Raw genomic sequence first — 18,298 nt, forward strand, 5'->3', positions numbered from 1 at the left:
TGAATAAGAGTGGTGAGAGTGGGCATCCTTGTCTAATTCTTGTTCTTAAAGGAATAGCTTTCAGCTTTTCCCCATTCAGGATGATATTGGCAATGGGTTTATCATATATGGCTCAATTATTTTGAGATAATTTCCATCTATACCTAACATACAGAGGGTCTTTGTCATGACTGAATGTTGTATTTTATCAAGTGCTTTTTCAGCATCTATAGAGATGACCGTATGGTCCTTGTGTTTGATTTTATTAATATGGTGTATCACATTTATTGATTTGTGTGTGTTGAACACAACCTTGCATCCCTGGGATGAATCCCACTTGATCGTGGTGAATAATTTGATGTATGCATTGCTGTATTCTGTTTGCTAGTATTTTAGTGAGGGTTTTTGCATCTATATTCATCAAGGATATCAGCCTGTAGTTTTCTTTTTTGGTTGTATATTTACCTGGTTTTGGTATCAGGATGATGTTTGCTTCACAGAATGAGTTTGGGAGATTTGTGTCTGTTTCAATCTTTGGGAATAATTTGTGAAGAATCGGTGTCAATTCCTCTTTGACTGTTTGGTAAAATTCTGCTGTGAATCCATCTGGTCCTGGGCTTTTCTTTGTTGGGAGCCTTCTGATAATAGCTCCAATCTCCTTTATTGTTATTGGTTTGTTCAGATTTTCTACGTCTTCATGGCTCAGTTTTGGTAGCTTGTGTGTGTCCAGAAATTTATCCATTTCCTCCAGATTTTCAAATTTGTTGGCATATAGTTGTTTATAGTACTGTCGAATGTTCCTTGTATTTTAGGTGTATCAGTTGTAATATCACCTTTTTCATTTCTAATTTTTGTTATTTGAGTCTTCTCTCTTCTTTTTTTTATTAGCCACGCTAATGGTTTGTCAATTTTATTTATCTTTTCAAAAAACCATCTTTTTGATTCATTGATCTTTTGTATTGTTTTGGGGGTTTCAATTTCATTCAGTTCTGCTCTGATCTTAATGATTTCTTTCCGTCTGCTGACTTTGGGTTTGGATTGTTCTTGTTTTTCTAGTTCTTTAAGGTGAAGTTTTAGGTTGTTCACTTGCCATGGTTCCATTCTTGCAAGTAAGCATTTAATGTGATAAATTTCCCCCTTAATACCGCTTTTGCAGTATCCCACAGGGTTTGGTATGATGTATAATTATTTTCATTAGTTTCAATAAATTTTTTGATTTCCTGCTTGATTTCTTCTTGGACCCATAAGTCATTAGGTAGAATGCTGTTTAATTTCCATGTGTTTGCATAGTTTCCAGAATTTTTTTTTTAATTTTATTTTATCGATATACATTGTGGCTGATTATTGCTCCCCATCACCAAAACCTCCCTTCCTTTTCCCTCCCCCCTCCCCCCAACAATGTCCTTTCTATTTGCTTGTCGTATCAACTTCAAATAATTGTGGTTGTTATATCTTCTACCCCCCCCCGGGTTTTTTTTTTTTTTTTGTGTGTGTGTGTGTGTGTGTGTGTGTGAATTTATATATTAATTTTTAGCTCCCACCAATAAGTGAGAACATGTGGTATTTCTCTTTCTGTGCCTGACTTGTTTCACTTAATATAATTCTCTCAAGGTCCATCCATGTTGTTGCAAATGGCAGTATTTCATTCGTTTTTATAGCTGAGTAGTATTCCATTGTGTAGATGTACCATATTTTCCATATCCACTCATCTGATGATGGGCATTTGGGCTGGTCCCACTCTTGGCTATTGTAAAGAGTGCTGCGATAAACACTGGGGAACAGGTATAACTTCGACTTGATGATTTCCATTCCTCTGGGTATATTCCCAACAGTGGGATAGATGGGTCGTATGGTAGATCTACCTGCAATTGTTGAGGAACCTCCATACCATTTTCCATAGAGGCTGCACCATTTTGCAGTCCCACCAAGAATGTATGAGAGTTCCTTATTCTCCGCAGCCTCTCCAGCATTTATCGTTCATAGTCTTTTGGATTTTAGCCATCCTAACTGGGGTTAGATGGTATCTCAATGTGGTTTTGATTTGCATTTCCGGGATGCTGAGTGAGGTTGAGCATTTTTTCATATGTCTGTTGGCCATTTGTATATCTTCCTTAGAGAAATGCCTACTTAGCTCTTTTGCCCATTTTTAAATTGGGTTGCTTGTTTTCTCCTTGTAAAGTTGTTTGAGTTCCTTATATATTCTGGATATTAATCCTTTGTCAGATGTATATTTTGCAAATATTTTCTCCCACTCTGTTGGTTGTCTTTTAACTCTGTTAATTGTTTCTTTTGCTGTGCAGAAGCTTTTTAGTTTGATATAATCCCATTTGTTTATTTTTCCTTTGGTTGCCCATGCTTTTGGGGTCATATTCATGAAGTCTGTGCCCAGTCCTATTTCCTGAAGTGTTTCTCCAATGTTTTCTTTAAGAAGTTTTATTGTTTCAGGGTGTATATTTAAATCCTTAATCCATTTTGAGTTGATTTTAGTATACGGTGAGAGGTATGGATCTAGTTTCAATCTCCTGCATACAGATATCCAGTTATCCCAGCACCATTTGCTGAAGAGGCAGTCCCTTTGCCAGTGAATAGGCTTGGTGCCTTTGTCAAAGATCAGATGGCAGTAAGTGTGTGGGTTGATTTCTGGATTCTCTATTCTATTCCATTGGTCAGTGTGTCTGTTTTTATGCCAGTACCATACTGTTTTGGTTATTATAGCTTTGTAGTATAGCTTAAAGTCAGGTAGTGTTATGCTTCCAGCTTTATTTTTTTTTTGCTCAGCATTGCTTTGGCTATGCGTGGTCTTTTATTGTTCCATATAAATGTCTGAATAGTTTTTTCCATTTCTGAGAAAAATGTCTTTGGAATTTTGATGGGGATTGCATTGAATTTGTATATCACTTTGGGTAGTATGGACATTTTCACTATGTTGATTCTTCTAATCCAAGAGCATGGGATAGCTTTCCATCTTCTTGTATCCTCTCTAATTTCTCTCAGCAGTGGTTTGTAGTTCTCATTATAGAGATTTTTCACCTCCTTGGTTAACTCAATTCCTAAGTATTTTATTTTTTTGGTGGCTATTGTAAATGGGCAGGGTTTCTTGATTTCTCTTTCTGCATGTTCACTATTGTAGAAAAGATATGCTACTGATTTTTGTGTGTTGATTTTGTATCCTGCTACTGTGCTGAAATCATTTATCAATTCCAAGAGTTTTTTTGTAGAGGTTTTAGGCTGTTCGATATATAGGATCATGTCATCTGCAAACAGGGACGGTTTGACTTCATCTTTTCCAATCTGGATGCCCTTTATTTCCTTCTCTTCTCTGATTGCTCTGGCTAGTACTTCCAACACTATCTTGAATAGGAGTGGTGAGAGTGGGCATCCTTGTGTAGTTCCTGTTCTTAAAGGAAATGCTTTCAGCTTTTCCCCATTCAGGATGATATTGGCAGTGGGTTTGGCATATATGGCTTTAATTATGTTGAGATACTTTCCCTCTATACCTAACTTATAGAGGGTCTTTGTCATGAATGAGTGCTGAACTTTATCAAATGCTTTTTCAGCATCTATAGATATGATCATATGGTCCTTGTGTTTGAGTTTATTAATATTGTGTATCACATTTATTGATTTGCATATGTTGAACCAACCTTGCATCCCTGGGATGAATCCCACTTGATCGTGATGAATAATTTTACGTATGTGTTGCTGTATTCTGTTTGCTAGTATTTTAGTCAGGATTTTTGCATCTATATTCATCAAGGATATCAGCCTGTAGTTTTCTTTTTTGGTTATATCTTTACCTGGTTTTGGTATCAGGATGATGTTTGCTTCATAGAATGAGTTTGGGAGATTTGCGTCCGTTTCAATCTTTTGGAATAGTTTGTAAAGAATCGGTGTCAATTCCTCTTTGAATGTTTGGTAAAATTCTGCTGTGAATCCATCTGGTCCTGGGCTTTTCTTTGTTGGGAGCCTTCTGATAACAGCTTCAATCTCCTTTATTGTCATTGGTCTGTTCAAATTTTCTACGTCTTCACGGTTCAGTTTTGGGAGCTTGTGTGTGTCCAGAAATTTATCCATTTCCTCCAGATTTTCAAATTTGTTGGCGTATAGTTGTTCATAGTAGTCTCAAATGATTCCTTGTATTTCAGATGAATCAGTTCTAATATCGCCTTTTTCATTTCTAATTTTTGTTATTTGAGTCTTCTCTCTTCTTTTTTTTTGTTAGCCATGGTAATGGTTTGTCAATTTTATTTATCTTTTCAAAAAACCAACTTTTTGATTCGTTGATCTTTTGAATTGTTTTTTGGTTTTCAATTTCATTCAGTTCTGCTCTGATCTTAATGATTTCTTTCCATCTGCTAACTTTAGGTTTGGATTGTTCTTGATTTTCTAGTTCTTTAAGGTGAAGTGTTAGGTTGTTCACGTGCCATCTTTCTATTCTTCTGAAGTGAGCGTTTAATGCAATAAATTTTCCCCTCAATACTGCTCTTGCAGTATCCCACAGCTTTTGGTATGATGTATCATTGTTTTCATTAGTTTCAATAAATTTTTTGATTTTCTGCTTGATTTCTTCTTGGACCCACATGTCATTAAGTAGAATGCTGTTTAATTTCCATGTGTTTGTATAGTTTCCAGAGTTTCGTTTGTTATTCATTTCTAGTTTTAATCCATTGTGGTCTGAGAAGATACCTGGGTAATTCCAATTTTTTTGAATTTATTGAGACTTGATTTGTGACCTAATATGTGATCTATCCTGGAGAATGATCCGTGTGCTGATGAGAAGAATGAATATTCTGAGGTTGTTGGGTGGAATGTTCTGTAGATATCTGCCAATTCCAATTGGTCTAGAGTCTTGTTTAGATCTTCTGTTTCTCTACTGATTCTTTGCCTAGATGATCTGTCTAATATTGAGAGTGGGGTGTTCAGGTCCCCTGCTATTATGGTATTAGTGTCTATTTCCTTCTTTAGGTCTAATAGAGTTTGTTTTATAAATCTGGCTGCTCCAACATTGGGTGCGTACATATTTATGATTGTTATGTCTTCTTGATGGATCAGTCCTTTTATCATTAAGTAGTGTCCCTCATTGTCTCTTTTTATGGTTTTTAGTTTAAAGTCTATTTTGTTAGATATAAGAATAGCTACTCCAGCTTGTTTTTCTTTTCTGTTTGCATGGTAAATCTTTTTCCATCCTTTCACTCTTAGTCTGTGTGAATCTTTAAGGGTGAGGTGGGTCTCTTGTAGGCAGCATATAGTTGGGTCCTGCTTTTTGATCCAGTCAGCCAGTCTGTGTCTTTTAATTGGGGAATTTAAGCCTTTTACATTAAGAGTTGTTATTGAAAGGTGTTAATTTATTCCTAGCATTTTATTGGTTGTTTGGTTGTCTTAGGTGTTTTTTGTTCCTTCCTTTCTGATTTACTGTTTAGTTTCTGTGTTTGTTGGTTCCTTAGGTTGTAGATAGTGTTTTTGTTAGCTTCTTTTCTCTTCATGAATGCCATTTTTATTATACTAGCGGGTTGAGATTGTTCTTGGGTTTTTATGGCAGTGGCAGTTATTTTTCAGGAACCAAACCCAGTACTCCCTTGAGGATTTCTTGTAAGGGTGGTTGTGTGGTAGTGAACTCCCGCAGATTTTGTTTGTCTGAGAAATATACTATTTGCCCCTCATTTCAGAAGGATAGCTTTGCAGGGTAGAGTATTCTTGGCTGGCAATCTTTGTCTTTTAGAATTTTGAAAATATCATCCCATTCCTTTCTAGCTTTTAGGGTTTGTGATGAAAAGTCTGATGTTAACCTGATTGGGGCTCCCTTATAGGTGATTTGACGCTTCTCTCTTGCAGCTTTTAAGATTCTCTCTTTGTCTCTGAGTTTTGCCAATTTGACTATGACATGTCTTGGAGAAGGTCTTTTTGGGTTGAATACATTTGAAGATCGTTGAGCTTCCTGGATCTGAAGATCTGTGATTTTTCCTATACCTGGGAAGTTTTCTGCCACTATTTTGTTGAATATGTTTTCAATGGAATCTCCATTTTCCTCCCCTTCTGGAATACCCATGACTCGGATATTTGATCGCTTAAGGTTGTCTGATATCTTTCTCAGATTTTCTTCAATGTCCTTGATTCTTTTTTCTTTCTTTTTGTCTGCTTGTGTTATTTCAAACAGCCCATCTTCAAGTTCAGAGGTTCTCTCTTCAACTTCGACAAGCCTGCTGGTTAGACTCTCCGTTGTGTTTTTTATTTCACTGAATAACTTCTTCAGTTCAGCAAGTTCTGCTACATTTTTTTTCAGGACATTGATTTCTTTGTACATTTCCTCTTTCAGATCCTGTATACTTTTCCTCATTTCATCATGATGTCTAGCTGAGTTTTCTTGTATCTCATTCAGTTTCCTTAGAATTATCACTCGAAATTCCTTGTCAGTTATTTCAAGGGCATCTTGTTCTATAGGATCTAGAGTTTTGAGATTTATTAACTTTTGGTGGTGTACTTTCTTGATTTTTTGTATTTCTGGTATCTTTTTTTTGGTGTTTATTCATTGTGGCAGGGGCTTTCACAGTCCACCCGTTAGAGACTAATGACTAACTAGGATTTTGGTGTGGTTGCCAATTTCGTATGGCTCCCTCCGTGACTGCTCAGTTGGCCTCTAGTGCCTTGTGTGTGTGGTTGTCTTGGGTCTTGGGCTTCTCCGGGGAGCCACCTTTCTGGTCAGCTTGGACTCTGCTGGGCTGGTGGATCACGTACCACAGGATGTGTGATCTCTGTTGAGCTTTCACTTCCTGAGCAGGACTTCTCCCTGTTCCGTGTGTTCTGGCCCATGCTGTTAGATCATGCAGTGGTGACCCCACCAGGTGTGTGGTTTCTTTTGAGTCTCCGCCTCCCTGGCCGCACGTCTCCCCAATCTGTGCGCACTGTGCTGGGCTGGGGCATGTCTTCTGCACCCCTCGTCTATCAGTCAGGCCTTCAAGACCCTGCTCGGCACCGCCTCGCCCAGGAAGTCTACCAGGTTTCTGCTAGGCACAGACGACCGGTCTCTCTGGGTGCCTTTGTAGCACTATGTAGATCTTTCTCGGGTCTTGTTCACCTTTGTATCCCCCCGGTATAAACCGAGTCTAGTGCCCGCCTGCAGCCTGCTCTCTGGCAGGTTCAAGCGGACCTGGGAACTCTCCTACCACACTATTCCTAACCAGAAATTGGTTAGGCTTTTTGCCGAACTGGTGGCCACAGAGATGGTATCTGCCTCCCAGTAACAGGAAGTTTACCGGGGTCGGAGTCCAGGGTGTGGTGCAGTGACAGTCAGCCCGCCCGTATGTCCTTGCCCTCCTGACACAGGCCAGGGACGCCCCCCACCACCAGCCCCGCCAGAGAACCGCAGAGGGAGTGGGAGGGGAGGCTGGCCCGCAGGCTCCGGAAAGCCCCGCGCCGGGCCAAGCAAGTGGGAAGGCTCAGTGATGGCCGAGCCGGGTGGAACTGCTAGCACCTGGGAAAATGGAGGCCGCCCCGGGGCGGTGAGTGGCCTGGTGGTGCAGGCGGGAGCCGGGTGGGCATCCGCCCCCCGAACAGAGCTGTGCCAGGGGTCACTCACAGTGCTGTGCCAGGTCGGGCGCTCACTCTCTGTCTCTGGTTTGTTGCCTTCCCCGTTCTCGGCCGCTGCCGCCTCGGGCTGTTCAGTCGCGGCGCGGCTCGGGCGCTCCCAGGAATCTTCTTTAATGCCGGCCTGAAATCTCGAATCCTGAATAGGGCAGCTGGCCGCCTTCAGCACGGCCCCGGCCTCCGGGATCCTCTCTGCATCCACAGCAGCCCTGGCGCCGTGTTCCCTGTTTCGAGACTCGCTTTTGCAGCTAAGAAACAGTTCTTTTCCTGCTCCACACTTCAAAGCTGTTGCCTGTAAGTGAGGCAGCCTCTCCTGCCAGGGACAAAGTGGCGGTCACCCCCCACGACCGGCCAGCAGCAGCGGTCCTTCCTTAAGAGATGGTGAGAGGAAGGTCCACAAGTTTCCCGGCTGCCTGAGGCCCAGTGGCCACCTTTTCCACCTCAGCTACTCCGCGCCAGCTGCCGCAGCCACCGCCATCTTGAAAAAAACGGACCAGAATTTCATTTGTTATTTATTTTTTATTTTAATCCATTGTGGTCTGAAAAAATACATGGGATAATTCAAGTTTTTTTGAATTTGTTCAGACTTGATTTGTGACCTAATATGGGATCTATCCTGGAGAATGATCCATGTGCTGATGAGAAGAATGGATATTCTGAGGTTGTTGGATGGAATGTTCTGTACATATCTGCCATGTCCAATTGGTCTAGAGTGTTGTTTAGATCTTGTGTTTCTCTGCTGATTCTTTGCCTAGATGATCTGTCCAATATTGACAGTGGGGTGTTCAGGTCCCCTGCTATTATTGTATTAGTGTCTACTTCCTTCTTTAGGTCTAATAGAGTTTGTTTTATAAATCTGGCTGCTCCAACATTGGGTTGGTATATATTTATGATTGTTATGTCTTCTTGATGGATCAATCCTTTTATCATTATGTAGTGTCCCTCATTGTCTCTTTTTATGGTTTTTAGTTTAAAGTCGATTTTATCAGATATAAGAATAGCTACTCCAGCTCGGTTTTTTTTTTCCTGTTTGCATGGTAAATCTTTTTCCATCCTTTTACTCTTAGTCTGTGTGAGTTTTTATGGGTGAGGTGAGTCTCTTGAAGGCAGCATATAGTTGGGTCCTCCTTCTTAATCCAGTCAGGCAGTCTCTGTCTTTTGTTTGGGGAATTTAAGCCTTTTACATTAAGAGTTGTTATTGGAAGGTGTTGATTTATTCCTAGTATTTTATTATTTTTTGGTTGTCTTAGGTGTCTTTTGTTCCTTGCTTTCTGATTTCCTGTCTGTTTTCTGTATTTGTTGGTTCCTTGGGTTGTAGATATCATTTTTGTTTGTTTGTTTTTGCTCCATGAATGTCATTTTTATTATACTAGTGGGTTTTGATTTTTCTTGGGTTTTTATGGCAGTGGTAATTATTTTTCAGGAACTAAACCCAGAACTCCCTTGAGAATTTCTTGTAAGGGTGGTCGTGTGGTGGCAGTTTTTGTTTGTCTGAGAAATATACTATTTGCCCTTCATTTTGGAAGGATAGCCTTGCCGGGTAGAGTATTCTTGGCTGGCAATCTCTGTCTTTTAGTATTTTGAATATATCATCCCATTCCTTTCTGGCTTTTCAGGTTTGTGATGAAAAGTCTGATGTTAGTCTGATTGGGAGTCCCTTATAAGTCATTTGATTCTTCTCTCTTGCAGCTTTTAAGATTCTCTCTTTGTCTTTGAGTTTTGCCAATTTGACTATTACATGTCTTGGAGAGGAGCTTTTTGCATTGCATACGTTTGGGGATCTTTGAGCTTCCTGAATCTGAAGATCTCTGACTTTTCCTATACCTGGGACATTTTCTGCCACTATTTTGTTGAATATGTTTTCAATGCAATCTCCTTTTTCCTCCCCTTCTGGAATACCCATGACTCGGATATTTGAGCACTTAAGGTTATCTGATATCTCTCTCAGATTTTCTTCAATTCCTTTGATTCTTTTTTTTTTTTTTTTTTTTTTTTTTTTGTCTGCCTGTGTTATTTCAAACAGCCCATCTGCAAGTTCGGAGTTTCTCTCTTCAACTTCCGCAAGCCTGCTGGTTAAACTTTCCATTGTGTTTTTTATTTCACTGAATGAATTCTTCAGATTGGCAAGCTCTGCTACATCTTTTTCAGGGCATTGATTTCCTTGTACATTTCTTCTTTCAGGTCTTGTATACTTTTCCTCATTTCATCATGTTGTCTAGCTGAGTTTTCTTGTATCTCATTCAGTTTCCTTAGAATTATCACTCAAAATTCCTTGTCAGACATTTCAAGGGTTTCTTGTTCTATAGGATCTAGAGCTTGAGAGTTATTACCCTTTGGTGGTGTACTTTCTTGATTTTTCATATTTCTGGTATCTTTTCTTTGATGTTTATTCATTGTGGCAGGGGGTTTCACAGTCCACAGTTTTCACACTATTGCCTGACTTAGTTGTTGCTGGAGTTGCCAATTTGGTATGGCTACCTCAGTGACTACTCAGTTGGCCACTAGTGCCTTGAGTGTGTGGTTGCCTCGGGTCTTGGACCTCTCCGGGGAGCCACCTCTCTGGTCAGCATGGACTTGGCTGGGCTGCTGGGTCACAGGGTGGAACCACAGGGTGTGTGGTCTCTGCCAAGCTTCCACCTCCCTTGCTGGACATCTCCTTGTTCCATGCACACTGGGCCAGGCTGCTGGAATGCACAGAGGCACCGCAGAGTGTGTGGTCTCTGCGGAGCATCCACTTCCCCTGCTGGACGTCACCCAGCTCCGTGCTCGCTGGGCCAGGCTTAGGATGGAGCCGGGTGGCGGCGGTGAAGCCTACCTGCTGGATCACACGGCAGCAGCCCCACAGGGTGTGTGGTCTCTGTGGAGCTTCTGCCTCCCCTGCTGGACATCTCCCCACTCCGCACGTCCTGGGCTGGGCTGCTGGATCATGCAGCGGTGGTATGGTCTCTGGGAGCTTCCACCTCCCCTGCTGGACGTCTCCCAGTTCCGTACACACTTGATGATATAATTGTAAATCGGTTGATTTGTGGGAGAGAGTGACGCTGGGGACTGTCTATTCCGCCATCTTGACCGGAAGTCTGATTTTGCTTATTTTTTATACTATGTTTTAAACTATGTTTTCATATCTTATTGAGCTTCTTCAAAACACTTATTTTGCGTTTTACTTTTATTTTGTAAAGCAGCTTATAAATCTATATCCTTTTTCAATTGTTTAATGGAGCTTTATTGGTTTCCTTTGTTGGTGTCATGTGTGCCCGGTTCTTTATCATCTGTGTAGCTTTGCCTGTGCACTTAAAGAAGCAGTCACTTCTTTCAGTGTTTATGAGCTGTGTCAGCATAAAAAGACGAGTTAGCCCAGACAGGGATTCTGTGGAGCTCTCAGACTTTTTTTTATATGTGCAGCCACTCGACTCTTCACACACCTTCTCTCAATCTGCAGAGTCATGTCATGTATGAGTCACCTACCTAGCCGTAGATTGGATGTCTTCCCCACTCCAGCTTCATTGAGACTTAATCCACACTGTATATGTTGAGGGTGGGAGATCCTATTACGGTAGTTGAAAGTGGGGCATTGAAGAGCTGATTAGATTGTAGGACCCTGCGGTAGTGAACGGATTAATAATGACATTCAGGGGAGAGGTTGTGAGGGTTTTAAAAGGAGAGTGAATGAGGAACTGCTGTTCCCTCTGCTCCACCATTTTCACAATGTGCCATCACTGTGACCACCAATGAGGCTCTCACCAGATGTGTTCCATGGACTTTGGACTTCCCGGCCTCTGAATCTGTAAGCAATAATTTTCATTTTTTTTATAAATTACCCAGTTATGTGCATTTTGTTATAAGCAACAGAAAGACTAACACATCCCCTTTTCCCTAGGGAAGTGCACTGAGATGACAGGATAATGGTTACACTTCTCTCTCTTCCTGAAATTTAGCTGGCTTCTGGGATATGCACTATCTGCTGGGGTGAACATGCTTTCTCTCAAGTGTGTTTGCACTGTATGTAGGGCACATGGAGCAATGGCTGTGAAGGCACATGGAGCTCCTGTTTCAGGAGCAGGTGGGGCACAGAGTGACAGTGCCTGTGAATGTGTCAACTGACTGACAGGGTCTGTGAGCAGGTTGAATGACAGGGTCTTCACATCAGTTGATGGGACATGCACACGTGTTTCTATGAACACCTGCGCCTTTTCTTCTTCTTAGCTGCCCCTACATGATCTACTTTTACCTATTTCCTCAGCATTCTGGGGAAGACAAAACAAAGCAGGCCCTACCCAGAGAGGCTGGCAGAGCTTTACATCCACCTTGTACTCTCTTCCTCTTGTGAGAGAAGTTGCAGGCTGAGCGGCCCTTTCTTAGGCTTGACTTGTGCCAGCTTTAGGGAGAGGTGATTCTTTTTTTCTTGCCTTTTTCAGTGTGGCTGTTCTGTGATTTTTTTTCTACAAGGGTGATGGATACACTCAACAAGACCCTGCAACTCTCGTAAAAGTATTTTTGTCTGTGAATCATTGCTTAATCAGTGTTTCCATGGGAGTACAAGAGCTAGGATCTCTTATTCTGCCATTCTGATGACTTCAGCACCTTGATTTTTTCAACTTGTTTTATCAAAAAAATGTTTTTGTTTATTTTCATAGCAGCAACTTTGAATCATGGAAAGCAGCTCTTTCCTCATCATACCCTTAATCTTTAGCTAAATTGTGGTGAGGCTGTTCTATGTGTGAATGTGTCAGGATTCAACCAGAATGTGGAGACAGAATTCTGTGAAGTATCCTCTTTCTGTACTTTTCCTTTTGTGTTTATTCATTTATCCAGTAGCCAATATTTCCTCATATTCATATTTTATATTTTCCAGGCCAAAGATAGAAAATGGTTCTCATTAGGGCCCTCTAAATGCATATGTCACAAAAATTACAACTGGTCCCCTGCTAAATGTCTCAAACACTGCACTCTCTACAATTATTTTTCACTGAGCATAATTTCCAACCGGTGCTGCCAGCTTCTTCTAGCACCTTTGGGTAACTGCCTTTTGTATCGTGTCCCAGGGAACAAGTATAATATGATCCAAAGACGTTATTACCTGAAGCAAATGATCAAATTTATGCTATAGATTCCAATTCTCTACTGAAATTTTCAATATATTAATTTATTTTCTCTATTTTCTTTCTCTCTTTCTACACACACACACACACACACACACACACACACACACACACACACACACACCATAGCTTTTTTTAAACCTGTACCATCTGTAGTTGTGACGTCTTCTTTTTTATTTTATTAATGTTTTTTCACTGGTTGGTATGGGGATCAAATCCCAAACCTTGGTATTATTAGCACCATGCTGTAACCAGCTTAGATAACTGGCCAGTTCTTTTCTTATTTTTAATATTAGTTATCTGTACCATCTCTCTTCTTTGATTATACAGTTTAACTAGGGGGTTATTTTATTTTGAGAGGATTCCTCCTGTTCCATGACTTTGTACTGGAAATTTATTTTCAGCTATAAAATTATGGAAGTACAAGACCATGTTTCCTTCTCTGATCTAGCATGAAAACTTCATCCTTTGATCTCTACATTTTCCCCCAAAACCTAATGGTCAGCCCAGATATTGTCCTCATGTTCTGCTCTGGTTAACCTCCTTTCATATTCTGACACTAAAATTTTCAAGCTTATTTTTTATAGGATAAAAGGAGAAGGTACCTATTAACTTACTTGTACATATTGCTAGATGACCCATGTTTTCAGTTGCACACATACACATACATATAATATTTTTTCTTTTAGCTATTCATTACTTAAATTTTCTCACTATAAATTTCAATTGGTATAGAAAAAAATAGAGATTTTCTAAGAATTTTGCTTGTAATGGACTGAGAAAAAATCACAATTTATTTATCAAAGTAATGTGAAATATACTGCCAGTCCGACCTGCTACCAACCATTTTTTAACAAATTCCCACTTTAAATTTTTTTAACATGATCATGCCTCTATCTCTAACTTCTGTCCTTTCATTCTTTTACTTCTCTTATTATACACCAGCCCTTAGCACGTCCCAATTCAAGCACCCTGCTCATATTCATATTGAATCATTTCCTATACTCTATAGCTCAGAATAAATATCAGTTCCACAAAGGGGGTTTTCTAACTACCTTACCGAAAAATGTTATCTTTTACCTCTCCATAAAATTCTGCATTGGAGTACATTTTATTTTCTTCATAGCACTTTTAATGATCTGTTTATATATAGGAAGTTAATTGTGGATTCCTGTTTATTGCCTTTCTCCCCTTCTATACTGTAATGTGTAGGTGTGGACAAAGTCCATTTCTTTCCTGCGTTCCACTATCTTCCCATCACCTATCATAGTTCCTGACAGCCGAGTACACTGAATTACTATTTGTTCACTGGATTAATTGATTTAATGAGAAAGTAAATCTTTTTCCTTTGACTGTATTAGAAATACTGTGTTTAAATTTACAGAATTTGGACTTGCCAAATTTTTAACCAGAAAATATTATAGCTTGATTACTTTTTACTAGGTTTCATGCTTCTTAATAAATATATTAGCACAGATATCCATATCAATGAAATACTAAAATATATTGCAAAGTATGCTGAACACAAAAGTATCAAAATTTAAAATTTTATAAGAACACAAATGTTTCAAGCCAGTACTTACTTTTGTTTTCTTATATAATGGTTTTCTCTTTAATATTCTTTATTTTAGTATCCAGATGCAATAAGTTTGGAGGGATTTTCAGTTGTCGTGGCTCAACTGCTTGGCCTTGCTTTGGGATTAACATATGATGACATCGATAAGTGCTCTTGTGTGAGAGCTACGTGCATAATGAATCGGGAAGCAGTGTAAGGCTTTTTACTCTTAATTCATTTCACATATATTTTCATAAGTCTGTTTCTGAGATGTGATAAACATTTAATGTTTTATTTTCAACTCCACTTCAAATATTGAAAAGGTATGTTATGCTTGAAGGCATATCAAACAAAAATATTTTCTAAGTGAAGCAGGTGTCTGGAAAGTGATATGTCCTGTTAAGAAATTTTCATTTAAGGGAATTAATGGGAGAAAGTTGAGGTTGATGAAAACCATAAAATATTGAATAAACATTTGATGCTTTTACTGTTTTGTTGTTGTGGCCTTCGTTGCTCATGACAAAGATGCCTAATTGCTCCATCAATATTATAATATAGTAATAGCAGCATTCGCTAATAAATTGAAAAGAAGAAAAAGGAGGAAGGATTAGAGAAAAGTAAATTGTTCTTATTTGAAGATATTATGATTGACCACACAGAAAAACCAACAAAATCAATATAAAGTCAGGACAACAACAAAAGTTTAGTAGGATGAATAAATTTTAAAAAACCAATAGTATGTGAAAACCAGCACTGAGCAAAGAAATGACCTATTATAAAATATCTGATTTTCCAGAATAGGTATGTAAGTTTATTATAGTGCAAATCAACATTTTATATTTTAAGGAACTTGATAAACTATATTAGGTGAAAAAGTGGAGATGGTAAATTTAGACAACAGTTTGAGGAGGATGAGCTGAAATTTATGGTCAAAGGAGGGATTTTATAAACGGGAGACCCTGCATATCTGTAGACTAGAGATAAACAGAAGAGGGGACAGAGGACGATGTTGGATATAAGACAGTTTTGTGCATAAGTAGCGGGATGGTGTTTAACAGAGCTGGGTATGTGCAGATACTGTGACAGGAGCTTAGAGGAGTAAGCATGTGGGGAGGTAGGTAGTTTGATTATTGGGAATGTAAAGATGGGGACAATTTCCCAAGATAGGAAGCTGAGCACAAGCAATGGAGGAGTTTTGATAGAAGGTATGAAACAGTCATCGGGAGACCAGAAATTAGAAATAATTAGAAAATGTAATGGGGTTGTTGAGCATTTTGATAACGAACTAAAATTTTTAAATTGCAAACATAATGTGAATTCAAACAGCATGGTTGTTTTGGTTCATTCGATCTCAGCTTCTGAGCTGCATGTGCAAAGAAAGTGGAGAGCTCAGATTTTGCGGGGTTAATGTCCAGGAAATTCAGGAAGAGGGCTGTAGAAAAACCTGTATACTCCTGCAATAACTAAATATCAATTTTTTCTTCCTTCAAACTTGGAGCTTTGGATAAGAAATAGAAGTATTTTGAGACAGCTGGCCTAGCTTACCTTATTTCAGTTGTCTTTGGGCCAGAATGATAATCTCCACAAAAAGCCAATCATTTTATACTTCCTTTAAATTGCCTTGTTTCTACTGAAATTCTGTATAGTTAGGGATGTGTCTACAGATGCATTTGTGTGTGTGAGAGAGTGTGTATATAAGGGCACTTCAAAAAGTTCATGGAAATATTTGAATTATCTTTTAATTCATTTTTTTTAGGTATGTGGTGTGCATGTTGGGTGTAGGGTATAAGAAAGAAAAAAAAAGAGTCCAGGATCACATCGATGTTATTAGCCTCAGCAGCTAGAAGAATGGAGTTTCCAGCAACTGAGAACTACGGGTGGAGCAGACTTGTTTGAGAAAATTATTAGTTCAATATTGTACATAGTATATTTGAAATGTCTATTATGCATCTGTTAGACATACTTCTTATATATTCCACTGGAGATACAGCTGTGAACATGTGAATAAATGTTTGCCTGGGACTTACATTTTAGCATATAATTTAGGTCATATAAGATGAAGTTGCAAAAATAAAAATTAAAGAAGTGTGTTTTTATATAATGCAAAAGTGTGCTATGTAGAAAAACAATCATTAAAAGTGGATGGAGAAAGAAGAGGGGGCACAATTTCAGGTATTATTGTCAAGAGTTGTTTCATTGGGAGGTGACATTTGAGCAGACATCTGACTGAAATGGGGGAAGAAAGATCGGAATATATCGGAGAAGAGCCTACCAGGTGGAGGGGACAAGAGACAGACGGTGAGGATGACAGATAGACGGATGATGGAGATATAAATACAGGTGCAGGTAGATACAGACATAGGCGTAGATAAAGATATAGATCTATAATTTCACAGATACTTAGATATTTAGATTTAACCATCATACCTCACTGCATTGCTTTGCTAGAAATATATTCTTTTGATGAATTTCTTAAGAGAGTGTTAAAGGTGAGCAATAATATAATTAAAATTTAATTATGGTTGATTTAATCTGTACTAAGATTCAATTTTTGTGGGGGGAGGGCATCTTGCAATTCATATGATTATATATAAAGCATTGTTTAGATGTGGTTTCATTAGCAAGGCTTATTTACCTGAGGAATATTATTTCATTTTAGGACTGCCAGTGGTATAAAGATTTTTAGCAACTGTAGCATGCATGACTATAGACATTTTGTTTCAAAATTTGAGTCTAAATGCCTTCAGAACCTTTCAAATTTGCAACCATTATATCAAAATCAACCAGTGTGTGGTAATGGGATTTTGGAACCTAATGAAGAATGTGACTGTGGTAATGAAGAGGTGAGTAATAGATTGAAATATTAGCACAACTTTTATGTTTATAATAAAACATAAAACTTTTGTCATGGTACATATGGAATAATATATGCAACTATGTCTTCAATTTAGAACTGAGATGAGAAAAAGGATAAGTTAAGATCTATGGATAACTTTCCCACACCTCTCAAACTGAGAAGACAAGTGTGTCATGGACACTTGGTTTGCATAACTATCCCCAGTCATGCAGGCAGATAGATTTTGAATATATGTACTAAAGGAAGTCCTTTTTATTCACAGTTCAGTTTCTAATTCAAATGACCTTATTCTCTATTGTCTCTACAAATTTCTGCTAAATTCAGCTCATTTTTTTTTCCTTTTTCTTGTGGTTGCAAGAATTTCTAAACATTATAATAAAAATCATTCTCAATCATTTCTGCATTTAGAAGTTTTTGGATGACTAAAATTTGTTTTATTCCTTTATTTCTAAATATAGATATGCACTTTATTATAATTCCATCAAACAAGTTTTGATGCATACTATTCTCAAGAGGTGGGACCACATATTTAGTCTAGTTTCTTTACGATTTATCTCCCAGCAGTTGTATGAACTCATTTCCCCTACAAAAGCTGTTGGCCACCGCACGTTTACAAACCATTAAATTCCTACAAGTTCTTTTAATCACCCTACGTTCCACAAAGTAAAATTTTGTATGAGTCTGCGTGTACCTGTATATGTAACATACATTTAATATACATGTATTAATATATATGTATATATATAATGTATATGTATATATGTATATATATTTAATGAAGGATAGAATAAAGCAAGACCATGGGTTTCTGCAACTACCGTGCAAACAGATTGGCACCTACAGCAGATACTGTCAGTGCCCACCAGTATCTCCTCGAGATTCACTGTTTCTGATGAGTGTTTTCATTTCAAGTATCAGAGACTTTCTGCGGAAGTGCTTCCTGTGGCCTCAGCAGTTTGCTCATTCACTAGCAGGGTGGGCCCAATGAGTCCCAGAACTAATGATCAGGCTTCGGATAATTATGAAGCTCATAATCGGTGGATAAATGTCCTAGACTTCCTGCCCCTCATGAGGAAATTTTTGTGGAATATTCTAGATCAGAGTTCTTTACACTGTGGCCAGTTGTCAAATCCAGCTGATGCCTATTTTTGGTAAATGGAGCTTTATTAGAATACAGGGATGACTATTTGTTTGCATGTTGGCTATGGCTGCATCTGTGCTACAACT

At 38.8% G+C, this 18,298-nt stretch overlaps 1 protein-coding gene across 1 annotated transcript in view; it reads left to right on the forward strand.

Moving 5' to 3' along the window:
- LOC134361754 (disintegrin and metalloproteinase domain-containing protein 18-like) overlaps window positions 1-18,298 on the forward strand; it is a 129,695-nt gene that overhangs the window by 55,333 nt on the left and 56,064 nt on the right. Inside the window, 2 exon segments of the mRNA XM_063076732.1 lie at window positions 14,291-14,427; window positions 16,874-17,057. Of these exon segments, the coding sequence (XP_062932802.1) occupies window positions 14,291-14,427; window positions 16,874-17,057 (321 nt within the window).

Source organism: Cynocephalus volans, chromosome 13, assembly GCF_027409185.1.
Source record: "Cynocephalus volans isolate mCynVol1 chromosome 13, mCynVol1.pri, whole genome shotgun sequence".
In the NCBI taxonomy this organism is placed as follows: Eukaryota; Metazoa; Chordata; class Mammalia; order Dermoptera; family Cynocephalidae; genus Cynocephalus; species Cynocephalus volans.